Source organism: Nuphar pumila, chromosome 1 (assembly GCF_984573655.1).
Source record: "Nuphar pumila chromosome 1, dmNupPumi1.hap1.1, whole genome shotgun sequence".
Taxonomy (NCBI): Eukaryota; Viridiplantae; Streptophyta; class Magnoliopsida; order Nymphaeales; family Nymphaeaceae; genus Nuphar; species Nuphar pumila.
This window is the reverse complement of record NC_143249.1, coordinates 23,046,684-23,069,476: the sequence shown is the minus strand read 5'-3', so window position 1 is coordinate 23,069,476 and position 22,793 is coordinate 23,046,684. Positions and strand designations below refer to the sequence as shown.

At 37.6% G+C, this 22,793-nt stretch overlaps 1 protein-coding gene across 1 annotated transcript; it reads left to right on the top strand.

Moving 5' to 3' along the window:
* LOC149848331 (peroxidase 43-like) lies at positions 1-22,424 on the top strand. Its single transcript, XM_090004023.1, has 9 exons — positions 1-20; positions 122-162; positions 208-475; positions 2,115-2,268; positions 2,683-2,761; positions 20,250-20,446; positions 20,571-20,750; positions 20,900-21,065; positions 21,739-22,424. The coding sequence occupies exons 1-9, from the start codon at positions 1-3 to the stop codon at positions 22,158-22,160; spliced, it is 1,527 nt and encodes a 508-aa protein (XP_089860149.1). The 3' UTR covers positions 22,161-22,424.
* Positions 22,425-22,793: the final 369 nt, after the last annotated feature.

Sequence of the window (22,793 nt, the reverse complement as noted above, 5' to 3'; positions counted from 1 at the left end):
ATGACCATGAACCAGGCAAGGTATGCAGACTTAAAAAATCCATATATGGGTTGAAGCAATCCCCACGAGCCTGGTTCTCAAAGCTAAGTTCTGTTCTTACTGATATTGGATTTCAACGTAGCACTGCTGACTACACTATGTTTATCTCTTGTATGCCTCAAGGTATTGTTATCCTCTTAGTCTATGTAGATGACATTATTATGACAGGTAACAATGAACAGATGATGCAGAAGGTAAAAATCATTCTTCACACTAAATTTGAAATCAAAGACCTCGGGAAACTTCGATATTTCTTGGGAATTGAAGTTGCTCACTCTGACAAGGGTATCTTTCTATGCCAAAGGAAATATATTCTAGATCTTCTAAAAGACACAGGGATGATGGGAAGCAAGGAGGTGGATACTCCCCTTGAAGCCAATACCAAACTGAGAATAGATGATGGAAAAATAGTAAGTGAGGTTGAAAGCTTTCAAAGGTTAGTTGGAAAATTGATTTACTTGACTATTACTCGACCTGATATATCTTATGCAGTCAGTGTAATAAGTCAATTTATGCATAAGCCAAGATCTACACATGTTGAAGCAGCTCACCGTATTTTGAGATATTTGAAAGGAAGTCCAGGCAGAGGTATTATTATGAAAAGGAATCGGGACTTCAGTGTACTAGGATATTGTGATGCAGATTGGGCAGGAGATCCAAATGATCGAAGGTCTACTACTGGTTTTTGTACGTTTGTTGGTGGAAACCTAGTTACCTAGAAAAGTAAGAAACAAAGTGTAGTGGCTAGATCCAGTGCTGAAGCCGAATATCGTGCCATGGCCACGTGCTCGTGTGAGCTTGTTTGGATTAAATCTCTTCTTCATGATATGCGAATTGATGTGACCGAACCGATGGAGCTAAAGTGTGATAATATGGCAGCTATTTATATTGGAGCAAATCTTGTTTTTCATGAGAGAACAAAGCACATTGAAGTCGATTGTCACTTCGTGAGAGAAAAAATTCAAAACAAAGTCATTCGCACATCTCATGCTGAAAGCAACGAACAATTGGCCGACATTCTTACAAAACCTTTGCATCGAGATAAACACATTGATATGTATAACAAGTTGGGGCAAACTAGCATTTGCGCACCAACTTGAGGGGGAGATTGTTATCCGTATCTTTCAGTTACGATTTTTTGGAAGGATTGAGAATACGTTGAAGATTTCCTTCAGTTGTTTTATTTTTGTTTTTTGGGAAGGTACTACCCTAATATAGAAAGGGATAGTTGCCCATCGTCTCTTTAAATGTACCCCATCTCTTCTTCTGCAAGATATATGAAAAAAGAGGAAAAGAGTGCAGAGGGTTTTGTTGTGGACGTAGGCAAACAGCCGAACCACATTACATAGTCGTGTTCTTCTCTTCTGTGCTTCTTTTCTGTGTGTTTATGTTTGAATACCATCACCCTCTTTTGACATGATGTGTGGCTACATGACTAGCCTCTTAAAATTATTTTTTCCGACCTCTACCGAATTGTTAGAAGAAAGTATTGCTACATTAAGGAATGCTGGTTGGAGGACTTAAATAAGTGAGACATTGTGTTGAGAAGGGACCGAGCGGAGGGTGCGCTTTAACAATGGTCTCTACTAATGGCTGATTTGGAGAGCATTTCTTTGTCACCAGCTACTGATCATTTGAGCTGGACATTAACTACTGATAGTGTTTATTCAACCTCCTCGATGTATAGAGCTTTATTCTTTTTTCTTCCATGCAATGGCTTCCTAACAAGACGCTTTTGGGAGGTTGTTTGCCATTGAGGGGCTCATTAACAAGATGGGTTATCATGCAAGGGAAAATAAAAACTGCTTGCAGGCTTAAGAGATCAGGCATGCTTTGCAGTAGATACCCCTTATGTCTCCATCATGAGGAATCGAGCTAGCAGCCTAGCACTTGTTTTTTTTAGTGTGAGTACACCAGATATTTGCTGCTACAAGCTTTGGGTGACTTTGGATTCAAATGGAATAGCATCACCTTCCCTGGACAGATCCTCATAGCTAGCCACCTCCATGCCAAAGGAACAAAATAGATTTTCTTGTGGTGTATGGGTTTTCACGGCATGGACATTGATATGGCAGGAGCGCAACAACAGAAACTTCCGGGATAAGTGCAGGGGACCGGATTATCTGCTCCATCTATTGCGTTGGGAGCTTACTTATAGAGCTCGCAGAAAATGGCCGGATGATTCTATTTCCTGGGTTGGCCACAATCAGATTGGCTATTAAGTTTTTGGTAATAGGTAAAATCTTGTATAATTCTGTTTTTTTCCTAGTATTAACGTTTGTAATGGTGGTGATACCTTATCACACCTGCTGGTTACGACTCCATTGATTGAATACATATATTTTCTTTCAAAAAAAACACATCCCCTTGTGGGGAAGGAGGGAAGAAAGCAAGGGATGTGTGGCATCCGTTCTATGGTGTCGGGGCACTGAAGCATCTCATATGCATGAAGCACTCAAGGGGAGCTCACAGCCCAAGTAGTCAGGGAGAGGGCTTACCACATGATCGTTGGTACCTCAGATGTAGCATTGTTTCGGGAAGCAGCACTGCAAAGTGATAATGTGATGCTTCTTATTCGTAAAACAACTATCACAAATAAAGAAACTATCTAAAGCAACTTTAAACTGAAAGCATGTCTTCAAGGTGGTGCTAGAATCTTCACCAAGAGACATTGTGGCAGCTACTATCAGTATTCTGGAGGGGCGTGGAGTTTATAGGACAGGTGATGATGAGAGGAGAAACCTTATGTTCAGCTTTAATGCTTTCAAGTGAGGTTTAAGAAGAGAAGTGATAACGTGATGCTTCTTATTAGTAAAACAACTGTCACAAATAAAGAAACTATCTAAAGCATCTTTAAACTGAAAGCATGTCTTCAAGGTGGTGCTAAAATCTTCACCGAGACATGGTGGCAGCTACTATCAGTACTCTGGAGGGGCGTGGAGGTTATAGGACGTGATGAGAGGAGAAACCTTATGTTCAACTTTAATGCTTTCAAGTGTTAAGTGGTACATATGCAACAGAACTATATACCTCGATGTTTGGATAGAATTGAGAGGTTCTGAAGGGACTCAAACTGGAAGGACAAACCTCCAGATTGGTTTCCAAACATTCATTAATTGTTTTCCCTTTGATTCATAGTTGTACTGGCCGGGGTCTGCCTAACCCCAGCTTTCCAATAACTAAAAAAAAATACATGCATAAAATCCAAGTTTGAATCAAGCATATTACTGTACTTTCTGTGTGACTTGATGTAATATAACACTCTGTACCGAATTATGAGCCTCATACCAACGGGGGCTCTGCTTGTCTGGTAGGAGAAGTTAGTGGACGTCACTTTGTGTTGGGACACTGCCAGTTCAAATCCCATTGGTATGGTTGTATAATTGGTAGGGTCTGCCTAACACCAGCTTTGCCTATAAAAAAAAAAAGAATTATGGGCCTCATGTGGAAGGTCACAATGTTGAGTCTTAGACATCTCGATCTTTTATGTGACTACCTTTTTTGCCATGAAATTCTTGCGCACATAATTTGCCTTTTGTTCATCCTAGCTACATGAATCCTTGAATGATCTGAACCCACTCAAATTAAGTAACTCGTCGTAACTCCATCTGAGTTAGCAAATATGTCAGGCAAAATGATGACAAACTTTCTTTGCCAAGATGTCATCAGACTCCAGATCAGTTGAATCGTTGGTAGCTTCTGCAATGAACTTGGCCTTGATATCTTTAGCATTTTCACTCTTAATAACAGACTAATATTTGGTGCTAACTATTGAGCTGAAAATCATATGTTTTAGATTTCTTTTGTGCTTAAATCTTATGGATGTGGTAAATGAGTTTTGAATTATATGATTGCAACACATAAGCAGGTTTTCGAGGGCTTCAAAAATTAATAGTTTACAATGCACTAAAATTTCATGACCCAAAAAATCATATTTTTGGATAAAAATAACATGATCCAAGGTTTGATCCTTAGCAAATAAATAATTTGTCTATGTGATCAGATTAAGTCGGTAAAGCTTGAACCTATGATTTTCAGCTCAATAGTTTTATATAATTATGTGCCTTCAATAACAATAAATATTAAGCCCCTTAATAACACCCCATGATGTTCTTTCGAATAATTAAGCAATCTTGGGATATCAAGACAAGTGTTGGTTTTTTATGGCTCTAGTTATATCAGCAGCTGCAACCACCTTGCCTCACCGAGGTGGTATCCCATATGGTAAGTGGGGTCCTGTGTCAAGCTGAAGATTCACGATCGAATCCCTCTGCTGCCACATAGGGCTGCTGTTGTTCTGGTTTGCCTTTCAAAAAAAAAATCACCTTGCCTCCTTTTTTGGCAATGAGCTGGAGCAGCCCAAGGGGGCAGGTTATATGTTCCCCCGGAACACGCACTATAGCTACAGTGCATGTTCCGGGTCCCAACTGAGCACCTACGTGAAGGGAATAAAATAGAAAATGGAGAGAAAAGTTGAGAACAATTATGGAGAATGACTTCTAATACTTTTACTCAAAAAGGCTCTTCACACTTTGATACCTACAATGACTCTTAGACTAGGCTTTTATAGCACTAGTAAGACCTTTCTAGATGTATTGAGACTCTAAAAGACTCTTAGAAACTTGTACCTATTTAATAACTCTAGAAGACTCTTAGAAACTTGTACATACTCAATAATTCTAGAAGACTCTTAGAAGCTTGTACATACTCAATAATTCTAGAAGACTCTTATTCAAGTTTAATTTATTTTCAACAATGCCTCTTCTAAATTAAACTTGCTCCTTACGCCCAATCTTTCTACATTTCTCTTGAAGACTTGTCCACTAAGTGGCTTTGTGAAAATATCTGTCATCTGATCTTCCGTTCTGCAGTACTCCACATGAACATCACCTTCATTCACAAGTTCCCTCAGAAAATGATACCGAATCCGAATGTGTTTGGTCCTTCCATGAAAAACTGGATCTTTCGCAATTGAGATAGTTGAGTTGTTGTCACAGAAAAGAGTTGTTGGGTTATTTTGCTTCTGCTTCAAACTCTCCAAAATTCCACGCAACCAGATTAACTGACAACCTGCAAAAGATGAAGCAATATATTCTGCTTCTGTAGTAGAAAGCGCAACAATTTGTTGTTTCTTTGAGCTCCACAAAATTGCTCCACTTCCAAGATTAAATACATAACCTGAAGTTCTTCTGCTATCATCAACACTCCCTGCTAAGTCACTATCAGTATAACCAATAAGGTTGACTGCAACATTAGTTTCATAAAGAATTCCATAATCGATAGTTCCTTTCACATATCTTAGAATTCTTTTTGCAACTTCCCAATGATTTGAATATGGCTTATCCATGAATCTACTCACCAAACTGACAGCATACATAATGTCAGGCCTTGTGGATGTGAGATACATTAGATTTCCAACCAAACTTCTAAACATAGTGGAATTGACAAGTTTTCCTTCACCTTCTTTAGATAGCTTCAAACCTGAAATGCATGGAGTCGAAAGTGGATTAGCATTTTCCATCTTGAACTTCTTTAAGATCTCTTTTGCACAGCTCTCCTGTGAAATAAAAATTCCTTTCTTGGTTTGATAAACTTCAATACCAAGAAAATGATGCAATTCACCCAAATCTGTCATCTCAAACTCTGTCATCATTGAGTTCTTAAACTCATTCAACATCTGCATATCATTCCCTGTGAAAATTAGATCATCAACATAAAGACTTACAATAATGAATCTTCCTTCTGAATTGGCTTTGATGTAGAGAGTATGCTCATATGGACATTTCTGAAATCCACACTTTTCAAAATATGAATTGATGCGGCTGTACCATGCTCTGGGTGATTGCTTCAACCCGTACAAAGCTTTCTTCAACTTGTACACTTTATTCTCTTCTCCTTCCTTAACAAACCCAGGTGGTTGGTCAATATAGACTTCTTCATTAAGAACCCCATTCAAGAACGCAGATTTCACGTCCATTTGAAAAAGCTTCCAATTATTCTGAGCAGCAAGAGAAATAATTAAACGAACAGTCTCAAGTCTTGAAACAGGAGGAAATACCTCTGTAAAATCTTCTCCTTCTTTTTGCTTGTACCCTTTTGCTACCAGCCTTGCCTTGTGCTTGTTGATAGAGCCATCTGGATTCATTTTTGTCTTGTACACCCACTTTACTCCAATAGAGCTTTTGTGTGGTGGTAAATCTGTAAGCTCCCATGTATCATTGTTTTCAATTGAAACAATTTCTTCTTTCATGGCTCTCCTCCATTTTTCTTCTTGACATGCATCATCAAAAGAAATTGGATCTTCACCTGCAAAGAAGGCAAAAAATATGGCATCATTTTGACTAATTTCTTCTGTGACATCATATAATTCTTGGATGCTTCTCATTTTTTTATAGGGCTGCTTGATGAAGTACTTAGGGAAGCAGGAGAATTTCCTGCTTGGGCACCATTTTCATTATTTTCAAATGCTAGATCATTCTCTTCTTCTTCAATCTCAAAAGGAAAGATAGGCAAATTTTCCTTTTCTGCCTCTAAGTCTTCAAATATGGAATTTTCATCAAATCGAACATCTCGACTGATCACAATCTTCTTTGTCACCGGGTTGTACAGCTTGTAAGCCTTGCTTCTTTCGCTGTAGCCTATGAAAATACACTTCTCTGATTTATCATCCAACTTGTTTCTCATAGCAACTAGAACATGAGCATAAGCCACGCTCCCGAATACCTTAAGATGGTGAACACTAGGCTTTGAACCATACCATGCTTCATGTGGTGTGCAATTTTCCAAGCTTCTTGTTGGTGATCTGTTAATAAGATAAACTGCACAAGAAACAACTTCTGCCCAAAATCTTCTTGACAACTTCTTCTTCTTAAGAATGCATCGCGCCATCTCCATAATTGTCTGATTCTTTCTTTCACATACACCATTTTGCTGTGGTGTATGTCGGACTGTCATTTCATGTCGAATACCATTGTCCTTGCAATATTTTTCAAACTCATTTGAAAAATATTCACCTCCGCGGTCAGTCCGCAAAGTATTGATTTTCAGCCTAGTAAATGTTTCAACTTCCGCCTTGAAGTCTTTGAATTTCTGAAAAGCTTCAGATTTTTCTTTGACACAATACACCCAAACTTTTTGTGAGTAATCATCAATGAAAGAGATAAAATAACGATTACCTCCCAAAGATGTCACCGTCATCGGACCACAAAGATCTGAATAAATAAGCTCCAAAGGTCTTGTTGCACGCCATGATGATTGAGGAGGAAATGGATTTCTGTGTTGCTTTCCGAGTTGGCATGCTTCACAAACTTCATCAAGATGATCAATTTGAGGCAAACCTTTGACCATCATCTTCTTTGAGAGAAGCTTTAAATTTCCATAATTCAAGTGTCCATATCTATCATGCCATAGCTTAGAAACTCTATTATCAATACTTGTAAAACAAGACAAATTTTTATTTTGAAGAGTGAGTGAAAAGAGATTATTTGAAGCAACTCCAACTCTTGCAATAATTTGCTTTTTCCTTGACAAGTAGCAAGCCATGTCATGAAAATGAATGTCATATCCCTTCTTCAAAAGATGCCCCACACTGAGCAAATTATTTTTTAAACCAGGAACGAAATAAATTTCAGACATTTTTTCAATTTTTCCTGATTTTGTTTTGAACTCCATTTCACCAACACCACTAATTTTGTAAGCCTTTCCATCTCCTACTTTAACTTCACCATAATTAGATTCAAACAACTTAGAAAATAAATTTTTGTTACCTGTCATATGTTTGCTAGCACCATTGTCTATGTACCAGACATCATCAAGACCTCCACCATGAGACACAAGCAACAAAGTGTCATGATTTTGCTCTTGGTTTTTGTTTTCATACACCAAACGAGCATCATGTCTTTCTTTCTCCTTGTACTAGCATTCACTTGCCATATGACCAGGTTTGTGGCAATTATAGCATTCAAAATAGCTACGGCCTCTCCCTCTTTGATTTCCACGACCTCTTCCTCTTTGCGAGCTTTTGAAATTTTGATTTTGATTCAAGTCATTCTCCTTGCTTGAATAATCGCCTCTTCCACGAGCATATGAGGCTCTTCCTCTAAAGCTTTCACTTCTTCCACGACCACGTCCTCGACCTCTTTGATTTTTGAAATTCTCCTTCTCATTTAGAGACAATTTCGACTGGAGTGCTTGATTCAAAACTACTTCTTTCTTCTTTTTGATTAGCCTTTCTTCATGAGCTTGCAACGAGCCCGTAAGTTCATCAATGATCATGGAATTCAAGTCCTTTGATTCTTCAATGGCTACCACAATGTAGTCAAATTTTGAATCCAAAGAACGAAGAATTTTCTCAATAACACGAACATCATCCATAGTTTCACCATTTCTTTTTAATTGGTTAACTATAGATAATACTCGTGAACAATAATCAGAAACTGATTCTGACTCCGTTTTGTGCAAACATTCAAACTCACCTCGAAGAGTTTGCAAACGGACCCTTTTTACCTTTTCACCTCCTTTAAATGAACTTTCCAAAATCTCCCATGCTTGCTTTGAGGAAGTAGCACACGCAATCTTCTCAAAAGCGACTTCATTTGAGGTTACTCCTTGATAGATTACCACAAGAGCTTTCTTATCTTTCTTTCTTGACGCTTTTAGACTCTCTCTTTGAGCCTGTGACATTTCTTCTTCATTTTCAACTTCAACATAGCCTTTTTCGACTATCTCTCACAATTCTTTAGATCCAAGAATAGCTTTCATTTGGATACTCCAATTGCCGTAATTTTCTTTGGCTAATTGAGGGACGAAAGGAAGAGGAATAGAGTTGCTCATTTTAATCGAACAAAGCTCTGATACCAATTTGAAGGGAATAAAATAGAAAATGGAGAGAAAAGTTGAGAACAATTATGGAGAATGACTTCTAATACTTTTACTCAAAAAGGCTCTTCACACTTTGATACCTACAATGACTCTTAGACTAGGCTTTTATAGCACTAGTAAGACCTTTCTAGATGTATTGAGACTCTAAAAGACTCTTAGAAACTTGTACCTATTTAATAACTCTAGAAGACTCTTAGAAACTTGTACATACTCAATAATTCTAGAAGACTCTTAGAAGCTTGTACATACTCAATAATTCTAGAAGACTCTTATTCAAGTTTAATTTATTTTCAACACTACGGTCACGTCATACGCCTTCATACATCCTGCAGGCGGGTGTACGGTGTGCCCGTACACTCGACTGAGCGCCACGCAGCGCTCAGTCGGGACCCCGGAACATGCACTGTAGCTACAGTGCGTGTTCCCCGGAGAACAGGCAACACCCTCTCGCAGCCCAAGAGCCAACATTTTCAAATATCTGCAGTGCACTTTCCATAGTCAGTGAGTAGGGCCTCTTTAGCAAAGAGAATTAATGGCCTCTTCCAGTAGGTGCTTCTATACCAAGAGAGCCTCCAAGATCCTCCAGTCACAACTGCAGGTGAGTATCCACGTACGGAATTTTGAATGTTCATCTAGAATCTAGGGCATTGTCTGAGCACTGCATCCCATATCAGATGCATGAACATCTGTGTTAACTGTTAACCCAATCAGATCATCAATCTTTTGAGTGAAATCTCAAGTTAGAATCTCACGAGGCCTGTCCCACAGATTGCTTATTAAAAAAAAAAAAAAAGAGCCACACCCAAGGTCGTAATATGTGTGCAAATTTAAGGAGTCCATATGAATGAAACCGTATCAGGTTAGAGGCACCTCTGAAAATAATATCCTCTCGTCAGAGGTTCCTTGGATGCCGTTAGATGAACGGCAACCTAAACACTGTCATTTTTCCTTATTTTTCAGTCGTTCATTTTTTGTGCTTTAGATGCCGTTCAACTAAAAGATGAATGAATGAAAATTTTTGTGGGATCCATCTGAAAAGTAAACAATCTAACCATGGTGTTTGGGTTGAGGTCAATCACATAAATGAGTGGCATCTAATTAGGCAGCTTTGATGGATATTTCCTGTGTCTATTAGCATCAAAGATGCCTCTGACCTGATCTTTCTTTTATGAATTGGGCATGCACCGCAAGCAAACAATAATAGACACATGCACAATGAATTTTGCATTAAATGGGACAACAGCCTGCATGCTCATTCTTGTGGTATCCTACTGAAACATGTGGAGTATTTGGCGGGCAGCCAAATGGTAGCTGGGAATACCAGCCAGGTGCTACACAGTTGCCCAATCTAATAACCGATTGTTCCCACCTAATGTATTTATGTTCCACTGAAAATGAAAAACGGACTGTGCAGCTTCAGATTTTTATTTTCTATGGTTTTCTTAATGAAAGACAGGGAAACCATTCTCAGAATCAGAAACCTAATCGCACTGTCTAAGCCTACGGTCGCTGTCCTGACAATATAAGCTCGCGGCTCACCCCTTGTCCACAGGGAGTTGTCAAACTTCATCTGATCAAGGGTTTATCTCTTGCCGTCATTAATGCAAGGAGCTGATGCTCATGAGAATTGATCAACCCTGACCACCAAGTGATCAACAACCTTTCCACTGCACCAAACCCCTTGGAGCTTTTATTTGCACCATAGAATTCTTATCACACAAAATACATAAACATTCAAGTACTTGGTACTTGTGTAAAAAATGATCCAAATTAGTTTCCATGAGAAAACTTAAGGTCATATGATAAATTTTATTGTAATGCATATATCAGTTGAATTGAACTTCTCAAAAAATATCAGATGAATTGAAACGCAAATAGTTTATATGTTCTCTAAATAAAGTAACTATGTTAACAAATATTGCTAAGGCCTTCTTTTTATGCAGCAGTGTTGTATGCAGCTCTACTACCAACATTTCTCAAGGACAATGCACCCATCTCGAGAAATGCCAAGATGGATAGTTGCCAGGCAGGTACTGTTATACCTCCAAAATGAACATCTCTCCTGATCTTAAATTTCACATGAATCACTAGCAAACTAGACTGTAGGAAGGTGGAAGGCTAGGAATCACAACGAATGCACTTCATCATCTCTCTTCCTCTCCTTTGTCTCGAAATGTTTCTTTTCCCAACCCCATTTCTCTTCCTTCATCATGTTCGCATTGTGGATGAGAGATATGCTTAGCATAAGAAAAACAAAGAATTAAAACCAATTCCCCATATCCAACCTTTAACCCACAAATAAAATGGCCTCGATGTTCAAGTGCTTATACAGCTAGCCAAAACAACTGCTTTTTTTTCACTGGAAGAAACTACCCCAGGATCATAGACCTAATTGCGCCTACTTAGAAGAGGTTATCATCTTCTAATGCATCCATAAAAATGCCTCTCCACCTATAGTGTCACTTGGCTTAGATAATGGTGATGGTTAAATTGGAAATTCTTATATATAGTTACTAAGTTCTTTCATATATATGCCTCTCCACCTATGAGTAGGTGTGAAATGATACTTGTTAATGAGTTTTTCAGTGTTTTTTTATCTTATTTTTAAATTCTGACGATACAGATGTGATCTATGTACTTGATTTTATAGGGATCAGCCTGTTCGATTCAAACACATGGGTGGGTTTTTATAATGTTCAAAAAATCAACGGTCCAAAATCTTTATAAATTTTTTAAGCTCTAAATATCATTTTTTTCATCAAAAACACATGATCCTGGTAAATCGACCATGCCCAACACATTTATGGGGTCGGAACTGCGAAAAAACACCGAAAGAAAAGAAAAACCCATTTAGTACTTATCAATTTTGCACCTACACATCTCTCTCTCTCTCTCTCTCTCTCTCTCTCTATATATATATATATATATATATATATATATATATATATATATATATATATATATATATATATATATATATAGTGACTAAGACTCCATTTGATATTTAACAAAAACAAGGGTATGACCCAACGTTGACTATGGTAGGATGCACAAATTAAAAAAGTGTTTTGCATAAAAGATACAAGGACACATATTTTTTGTTTTTAATGAATAAAAAACTTTTTTTGTTATTTTAATACTATAAAATGCAGTTTTTACTATAACATTATTAAAATGATTAAGAATACTCAAATAATGCCCATATATGTATGTCGATGTCTGTCATCGTGTACAGCTGGGTGGATATTCAACAATAGCTTATGTAGTGAAGGTTGCAAGGCTTGTCACCAGCAAAACCATTAATGGACACAAATCTAGTTTAGAGATGAATCTAGGTCTGATAAGCAAATATATGTCCCAAATCCATCTATCACTTGAACTTGGTATATATTTGTAAATGAGCCCTGGGAAGGGTGCAAACTGGTCGGATCCTGCTAAATCTGAATCTGAATCCAAAATGCAAACAGTAGATTCATATCTAAATCTTGGTCTGAATTAGATCCCATGAGGTACGGTTGAACACAACTCTGAAATACATTTTTTTTAGATATATAGGCTAATCTGCAATACAATTGATAATACTGAATCCAGAAAAAATAGAAGAAAACAAGCTATGTACATGCAAAAAATGCAAACAGATTGGATTTTGATTCGGACCAATTTTAGATCCAAAATAAAATAATGATCTGAATCTGACCCAAAATCGGAAAGTTATTTGATTGAACATGTCTGAATCCGTCCCGAATATGCATTCAGATTTTACTTAAAGGATCCAAATCTGGAAATAACATTCAGAATTGAATCTGATATCCGACCATTACCGATCCATTTCCAGCCCTAGCCCTAGCCCTAGGACATGGCCCAGGTCATGGTGAGCGTTGTCGGTGGAGCTGGTAAATCACAATCTTAATTTTGTGCAACAAAGTTCATGATATCGACATATCACCAAATTAATTTTCCTGATGGTAACTCTTTCTTAACCATTTAAGAAACTACTTGCCGTAGAAGCCAGTGTCAATGTATAGTTTGAAAACAATGTCTGTAAATTGCAGTCCTTGCCTTGCAAGTAACACGTCAACATGACGACACGTTACCCCAAGTTCTATTTTTTTGAAAAATATAACAATAATTTTTTAATCAGTAAAATTTATTTTCAATATTTTAATAGTAAAAATATTTTTATTTAAATAATAATAAAAGGTATTAAAATAATGTCCCTAAGTGTCTGTGTGTCCCCTAGTATCACCAGGGAATGCATCCAAAATGGTGTGTCCCTGTGATATATTGTTAAGTTCCTTTTTTTTTTAAATAAGTAGGAGAAACCATTGTTATGATTCAGATATGCCATTATGAATCAAGAGGTATCATGTTGACTATGGCTCTGTTTTAGGCTTCACTGTCTAAAACTCCACAAGTACTTGTTTTCTATGAGGTTGAGGGGTAAGTCCTCTGAGTTTTAACACTGATAGGACAACGACGAAGGCTGAGCCAGTGCAACTAGGTCTCTTCACCTGAGGGCCGAGGCGGTTTTTTTTGAGTAAAATATCAAAAAAAAGAAAAAGAATAGTTCCTTGTTAGCTTCAACCTTGTGACTACAAATTCATACCCATAGTTTCAAACTCATGTACAACATCCTTCAACTTGAACACCTTTTAAGCAGACCCACCAAGCCAAGTGTGGAGCCCTTGTGGGAGAGGTCTTCTTCAACTCTATTCAAGTTGCCCTTTTATAATCATACTCATGGTTCCCATAATTTTAGTCCATTCATGTTCTTAATTTTGTGCTTTCTATTATTTCTGATTTATGAGCACAAGAGATCAAATTATTGAATTTAACTCCGCTTTGCCCACCTTAATGTGTGTTCATCTTTTACTTCACTGCCATAGTAAAAATGAAACTTCTGCGTACAAGGGCTCAGCTAATCTGGTAGGAGAAACTTACAAAAACATCACTAAGTTGATGGACGCCATGAGTTCAAAACTCACGATGGAACATCCCTTGTTGTAAGGTCGAAGCTGGGCGTACTTTCCGGTGGATAGAGGGGTTTCTTCTCTTGACCAAGCTAAAAAAAAAAACTTTTGTGTATAGAACTCTTTTTGTTTTTCTGCTTTTTCTCCTCCATGAATATCAATCTCTCCATCAAGCTTTCTATACTAAGAAAGCACATGAGGTCATATCTAAATCCTAATTTGAAACATAACCATGTAATGCATATTGCAGGGTCCGCCTTTTGTTTGGAAAGGTATGGACCCCACCAACGGGGGCTCGGCTTGTCTGTCTGGTAGGAGCAGCTAGTGCACGTCACCTTGTGATAGGAACATTGAGGATTCAAAACCCAATCTTATAGTTGTATAACTGGTAGCGGTAGGGGTCTGCCAAACCCCAGCTTGCCCTTAAAAAAAAAAAAAGTGTGGACCCCGCACACCCCATGAACACTTGTTGAAAACTTCTTGGTCTATTCTCTTACCTAATGCAATAGGCTTTGAATTAGGCTAATAAGACAATTTGGTGCACGCTTTAGATTCACTTTATCAAAATTCCAAAAAATTACTCTTTTATTATTATTATTGTTATTATGGCATCATTTTCATCTTCTACAAAGCTTTCTTACCTTTTATTTGTTTAAGTTACTCTAATTAATGTTGCATGATTTTGGGCTCAATGGGAGCTCCCTGGGATTAGCATTAGGCACACTAGGGTATCTTTATCTTTTTCTTGAAATGCAGGCAGTAGGTTAGGTGAGAAGTCAGTTTTAGTGAGTTCTATATTAATCTAAAGTTGAAGCCATTTTTTTGAAAAGCATTCACAAGGTTATGCTCTATTAAGCTTAAATATTAGGGATGGCAGTGGACTGGGGCGGCGGGGGACAAGGTCTTCACCCCCGCCTCGTTTCAAAATCCGAACCTCCATCCCCATGCGGGGATGGATTTTAACCTCCACCCCCGCCTCCATCCCCATTTCATGTCCTCCATCCCCGGTCCAAATGGGGGCCGAGCTGCCGGGCGGGGCCCCGTTTTTCCTTAGTCTATAGTCATCACTTAAAAGGATTGGGGACGTGGTGGGTGAGCCCAGACCGAACCCGGTCTGGTGAAGGCTAGGATAAGGAGAAGGCTCCATGTCTTAGCTAGGCTGGCCAACACCCAGTTGACTCGGTTTGGGTAAACCCAGACTCAGTTCAATTGGAAATAAAGGGAAAGAGAGACAGAGCTCTCTGTCTCGATATATGTGGTTTGATGCCAGACTAACTTGGTTTGGGTTCACCCAAATTGACTCGATCTGGGACTGAGCCTAGTCACAAGCGCAAGCCAGACAAACTCTATCTTAGCCTGCTTGCAGACCGACTCAATCTGATTAAAACTAGACCCAGTCCGATCATTTTAGGGGTGAGACAAGCCCTATTAGCAGACCGAGTCTGGTCATTTTAGGGGCGAGACAAAGCCCTATTAGCAGACCGAGTCCAATCATTTTCGAGGTGAGAGCCCTGTTAGCAAACCGACCTAGTCTGGTCATTTCAGGCGCAAGACAGGAAGTGAAAACTTTTTCTCAACCTGGAGTAGGACTGACTTGGTCTAGTTGAAAGCAAACCGAGTCTGGTTGTTTCGGGGGCAAGACAGAGGGATTTTTCTCCCCATCTTGACCTAACTTTTAATATATATATATATATATAGAGAGAGATTGATTGATTGATTAATGGGGATATATATACATATATTTATGGGGGGAAATTGAGACAATGATTGTTTCGGTTTTCTATCTTAAACTGAATCTGGGTTTGGATCTAGTAGGATCAAACCAGATCAGATCAGGTTTGGATCCAGCTCAGACTCAAACCTGTTGCTTTGAGTATTGGTTCCATTTTGTACAAAACCCAAGATAAACTGGGTCTAAATCTGTAGTATTAGATCTAGATCTAGTATAAAAATCAATGACTAAATCTCTGTTCGGTTTGGATCTATATTAGAATAGATTTGAATCTAGATCTAAGTTGAAAAATCAAAATTGAACCAAGAAGGTCCAGTTTGAATTAAACCTAGACCAGACTAAGTCTAGGTTAGGTTTAATGTGAAGAAATGACTAAACCTAGCTCATGGTGGGTTTGGGTTAAGTTTTCTGAGAGGTTAGGTTCAGTCTGGGGAATGAACCCATATCAGGCTAAGTCTAGGTTAGGTTCAATGAATTTAAAATTTGTCAAAAAGATGAATAATAAAGTATGAAAGGGTGTGTTGGGATTTGAACCCCCAACCTCTCATGCGCAAAAAGCCACTCCTTACCAATATGCCAACTTGGGATAGATGATGAAAGAATGGAAAAAATACATGTATACTTGTTTTGGGTTGAATATTTAAGATTTGAATCTTGGTCAAATATGATCTAAAATTTTAAAAACAGATCATGAAGGTCGTCTGGATCTCTCGAGATCTTGTTACTCGGATTTCGATCTGTTGGAAAGGCAAAAAAGACTAGTTTTCCTTTGTTATGCGCAGTCTGTAAATTGGGCATAACTCTTCACTTCGATATTGGATTCGGGTGATTTTTAGATCACTGAACTTCTCTCCTCGAAAATGATCCATTGGCATAGGGCAAGATAGAAATTTTTAAGAATTTGATTTCTGCTCATTTTAGGTCAGGAATTGCAGAAAGATTAAGGTTGATTCTTAGTTTGAGATTTAGGTGATATGAGGTAAGTGAACATTCGCAAATAACTTCTTAAATAAATAAGATAGAGTCTTGTTCATAAATGCATCTTATTAAGTGATTTCATGTATTTTATAAGTATGTGAATTATTTCATGTATATGAATAGATCATTTGAACTGCATGATAGATGTTTTAAATAAGATGCATGAGGATTATGCTATTGTGATACATATTACATATTTATTTTTAGTACTTGATCATGTCATGTAAATGTTAACAGATGATATGACTCATAGCATAAATGTGCTTGTTGTAGAAATAAGAATAATGTTTGAATACATGTAATATATTGTAAAAAATAGATTATTAAGCTTTGAGAATGAGAAGAAGAGTTTCAAGGTTCTCAGAATATGATTTATTTTGAGAATCTCACACTTACAGCTTGAGAACAGTATTATAAGTGTCGTGACGTGATAAATTCATATTGTGTTTCTGTGATAGATTGTTATCCCTAAAACTAAGGTATGTGTTTGTGATTGCATGATGAACATTAGTTAGTAAACATACATTTGATATAGTACAATACACTAACATTGTGAAATGAAAGGAACTGAACAATACACCTAAGGTGACAACACATACAACGATAAAAAAAACTCTATTAGGAAGAACATGATATAGGGCTTTGTTTGAGATATGAGTACCTCAGTTATACCCAAAATTTTTGTAGAATTTTTGGGTAACACTGTCTATTAGATACATATAGAATGTAGCATGAACCACAAACCTTAGGGGGTAAGTATAATCTCTCAAACACCTTAAGGGCAAGTATAGCTTCTCGGGATCTTCAACTAGCTATCGACCGGTATTTTGGGCTCTCCAACTTGTAACCGGTGAACAAAGTTGTAATAATTGTGAGTCCATAGTTAAGACCAATTTGGACTATGTTGTTGTAAGTGGTTGATATGTTTAGTTAACACCGTAGACTCTAGAATAGTTTACATGAGTTGCTATGCCCAAGAAACTATTTTTAAAATAATCGATTAGTGTAGAGTACAACATTGAGAATGTCTACTTTGAGAATGGAGAAAGAGAAATGATAAAAAGAGGATAAAATATATAAACAACATGTGTGCTTAGTTAAAAAATTAAACTAAGAATAAGAGCTTAAAACTTACTATGATTGTAAGGGTTATATCTTAGTTGTAAATGAGAATTTATTGAGTTTTAAACTCACCCCGCTTGGTTACAATTGTAGGTTCAAGTGGACAAGAAGTTATGACTCGTGGACAAGCCGGTGGACTTTGAAGTATTTGCTTTTATTTTTGTACTTTTATTTTTGAGACATCAATGGTTAGTATTAATTCTGGATGAATGAATGGTTTTTAAGGTTTTTTTTTGGTAATTTCTTTACGAGAATTAATGAGAGGCCCCCGGTTCGGGTCGTTACAGCCACGGGAACCGTCATGAACCAAATATGAAGTGAGTTTAGGATGAAACCCAATAACGTTGCGGTAAGCTAAGCTTGTCCACCATGGTGGGCCCAAGCCTCTATCACCACAAGTAGTGATGACAAATTATAGAACAGAAAGGTCAAGTTCTTCTCATGTCATTGTGCCAACTGCACGAGAAAGAAGAAGGTCAAAGAAAAAAAAAAGGCCACTAGGGCTTTAACAATCCGAAACATGATGAAGATCGTGGAACCTGTTGGAGAAATTATCTTTCCCATCTTCCAACTAAAATGTTGCGAGTAGTTGATACCAACTCTCCCCATAAAAGCAAATAAGATACAGTTGTCAAAGGGGAATCTGACTAACCTTGTTCACATGTTGCGTTTGATAGACATGATATCTCATAAATGTACATACCATGGAGTGCCACGCACAATCATTTCTAGCTCTGTAAACAGGTCAGATCCAGCTGAGTCCAGGTCCATATCAGATTCATCCTAGTCCTTCAATGGCTCTATGAATCTTAGATCAATGTAAGAATCATCTCAGATCCTGAATCGATTTTCAAATTGATCCAGGGAATCGGGCGATTCTAACTCGGGGCTGATTAATCAGCCAACTTTTAACCACAAAAAGACACGTATTGCAAAAATATTAAAATAATTATATAATTATTTAAAAACTATTTTAACCTTTTTTTTAAATTTATTTGAAGATAAGATGGTTTGGGTTAGTTTCTTATCGATTTTCTACAGATATGATATGAATCCGTCTGGAGGGCAAGATCCGAATCCTCAGTCAGAGCTAATATCGGTGCTGCATCCGGCCTTCATAATTTGAAACCCAATATTTGGACAATTTCATATGTACAAAGTGTTGGTCACGGTGAGTTTTCCTTTAGCTTGGCCAGGGTCAACATCAAATCAGGTCTCAGTAGGATCAACACTTCCTATTCATAGCATCTGGGACCAACTTTGTCAGATGTGGGTCCGGATCTAACTAGCAAGCACCTTGCTTTTCCATAATAATCCCACTATGACTCGAAAACATACTTAAATTAGTTTAAATGCATACAATAGCAATATGACATTCGAACTAATCCATTCCATCTAGGAGCCCCAAGAATTGGCTTTCCTTTTCATACAGCTGAGATAAATTATTCGAACACATTGATATTAATTACCATGAGAGGTATTCCAGTAGATCTATGCATGATGCATGAGAGGTATTACAGTCAGTCTATATAAAAAAATCAGTAAATTAAATTCCTTCTACAAGGTGAATTTAACAGAACCAAACATGCATTAGCCTTTGAACTTAATACTAAAGCATTTCCATGAATTGTCAATTTCTCCACCATTGGTCAATTTATTGTAAGGAAAATTATTAAGCAGTAATTAGTTAAGTTTTTTTTTTTGATGAACCCTCACCAAGAACCGGGTCACTTAATGGGCCTGCCTCCCTGCAAGGTAAAACTGGTTAATACTGGAATTTAGAACAAGACACACGGAAAATTGGTTTCTGCAATATTGTGTCTTGTGAACTCTGATTCAATAAAATTTACCTCGGTAAATTTGCTAATTTTAGTATCTTCAGTTTTTTTCAAATTTTCACATCATTAACCAAGAAATACCATCAAGATAAGAACTAAACCAACAGACCTGCCATGGGAAATAAGTCAATAGCATGGTTAGCAGCAATGACAAATCAATTTGGAAAAGATGCTTGCTGTATTATCTTGGCAAAAAACTAATAAAACTCAACATGAGTAGAATAAGCAGCATTGTTTACTTCTTTCAGTAAGTTTCAGTATGTTGTAATCTTCTACCTGATAATTACCTTGTATAAATCCTGGTAACATGTTCAAGGCAAGGGATTGCATATTAGTCTTTCTCTCACAGAACATTCTAATCAACCGCAAGGGATTGTATATTAGTGTTTATCTTCTGTCATTAATTGTGTGATAAAGTTTACACTTACTCATTAATCAAGCGACCAATAATACCATCTTGTGTTGGCTGTCATGACCAATATAAAAAAATTGCCAATCCTTGGAGTCCTTATCAAAATAATACCACCAAATAAATGCATCCAAAACTAACCCCTTCTGCAATTTGACAAAATCGAGGCTAGAATACTATTTCTTTCAAAGATTACATTCTTCATTATTATTTACATCCTTATATAAGAGTTGCACCCAGTTGATCTACTTGTGCAATCTTAGCTCCATCTTTAATGGCAGGCAGCACTATAATTCTCTTCTTCTCCCTTAATTTACTATTAGAATTTTCATGGGGAGCACTCCAGGTAGGTTTTTATGGCTCAACATGCCCTACCGCAGAGTCCGTTATTGCGTCCACCGTTCAAGCTTCAGTTGCTGCAGATCAGACTGTAGCTGCTTCCTTACTCCGCCTGCATTTTCATGATTGTTTTGTTCAGGTATTCTATAGCCTTGCTTTTTCTGAACTTACTTGGTCCTGTTCTGCATATTCCTGAGACTGCGCATGCTCTGTTAGTTACATAATTCATTGATAATTAGCAACATTTGGCGGTCTGTTTGTAGGGATGCGATGGCTCAATTCTGATCGACGGACCGACGGCAGAGAAAAGGAACGGTGCGCATGCAGGCGTAAGAGGATATGAGGTAATTGACAGTGCAAAAACTCAACTGGAGCAAGTGTGCCCTGGTGTAGTTTCCTGCTCAGACATAGTGGCAATGGCAGCAAGAGACTCTATTGCATTGGTAAATAGCACAATTTTCATATTGGCATTCATGTTGGTTAATCAATTCAAGTTGGATTTCCCTAAAAAAAATCAATTCAAGTTGGTACTAGTAGCATGTGTCAGCCAAAAAAGAACTGGAAAACCTTAAGAGATCTTTCTTTCTTGCAGAGTGGAGGACCACGGTATCAGGTTGAGACAGGCAGAAGGGATGGCTTTGTTTCTTTGATTTCCGACGCGAGCAGCATGCCGGAAGTCGATGATACGATCGATGTTCTTAAAGCAAAGTTCGCAGCAAAGGGACTCTCTGCTTCAGACTTGGTTCTTTTGAGTGGAGGTAATTGAAGCATCCTCCATTCAGTTTGCTAGTAAACAATAGTAAAGTGATGACGATAATGCTAACAATCCTCATGATCATCATAATGTCCTAGGACTATTCACTAATTTTTAAAAGTTATTTGATTTTTTTCATTTTGAATACTGAAATTAATGCCGGGTAAAACTTCACTGCTAACAGGTAATTTATTAAATGCTCACTTCAAAGTTCAAACAAGATGGAATTTATAAATTGACTGAATTTTGACCATAATTACACAAAAAACTTCAACTATTAAATAAAAAGTTACTAAGAAACAACAACTCGGACTAATCATCTAAGACAACAGAGAAAAAAAAAGAAGACAGGGATCATGGGTGTCCTCACTTTTACAGGCCACTGCTAAACCTGTAATTTGTAAATTGGGAAAGTGCGCTGCTTCTATGGGAAACTCAGCATTGTGAAAACATGATTTGTCCCAGCAGTAAAAATAAAGGGGCTTGTGTTGCAGTTTCTTGAAAATATAGAGAACCTTCTTCTATAATGAAAAAAAAACAGGCATTATTTTCTCGAAATTGCAAAACAGTGCCTCCTTCCTTATGCTTTTGACTTTCTACAAAAAATTCCATTCAAGTACTTCTTTCTCAAAATTTCTGCCAAGTACTTAATATTATGAAATCTTTGAAATTGGCAGGAGGCCATACCATAGGCACGACCGCATGCTTCTTTATGACTAAACGCCTCTACTCATTCACACCTAATGGGGGGTCCGACCCGTCCATAGATCCGTCATTCATGCCGGAGCTCCAAGCAACGTGCCCGCAAGGCGGCAACGTCAATGTCAGGCTAGCCATGGACCGGGGAAGCCAAACAGTGTTCGATGTGAGCATTCTTAACAATATAAGGACTGGGTTCGCCGTTCTCGCATCCGATGCCCAACTCTATCAGGATCCATCCACTCAAAGTGTTGTGGATTCGTATTTCGGATTCGTTGGTGGCCTCTTCGGACCGTCGTTCAATCAAGACTTTGTCAACGCAATGGTCAAAATGGGTCGGATCGGCGTAAAAACTGAAACTCAGGGCGAAATCCGAAGAGTTTGTTCAAGTTTTAATTAATTGCACACTTGTCTTTTGGTGGGGGTATACGTACAGTTTGCTCATTGTTTCAGTTGTGTCATTGCAAGGGGTGTTTCAGATAAATGTAAAGTTCAATGTGGCTTTTGTCATGGTTTGTAAGTTAAGAGGGTTTGGGAATAAGTGCTTCTTATATCACTTGAAAAAGAAGTCATCCCATGTACATCCTTGCTTTTGCTTGTGTATGAGTGACAATTGTATTTCACTTTAAGATCTACAGAAAAATCTCCCTTATGTTCTCTAAAATTTTGTTATTCACTGTTTCTTGATCTTCTGCAAAGTTCAACCAATTTGTTGTTGGCATGAAGACGATGACAATCTAGATAGAGATACTTAATCGAGAGAGGAGAATGTCAAATCATAACCCACATAAATTCATAAGCATCCAAAACACAAATTAGTATTTGAGACCAAGTGGTTTTCCCTTTCTTTTCTTTTTATTTTTTTCACTGCATGTCAAATGATAAAGAAGGCATCGTCCTTGTATTAACCTGAAGTTTTGTGCTGTTTGGAAATTTCCAAAAGCTAGTGTAATTTTTTACTATGCAAAAAAGTTAGGTGCCATACTGAAAAATGCTTTTTATGATTTCTTTGAAATGGCATATACAAAATATA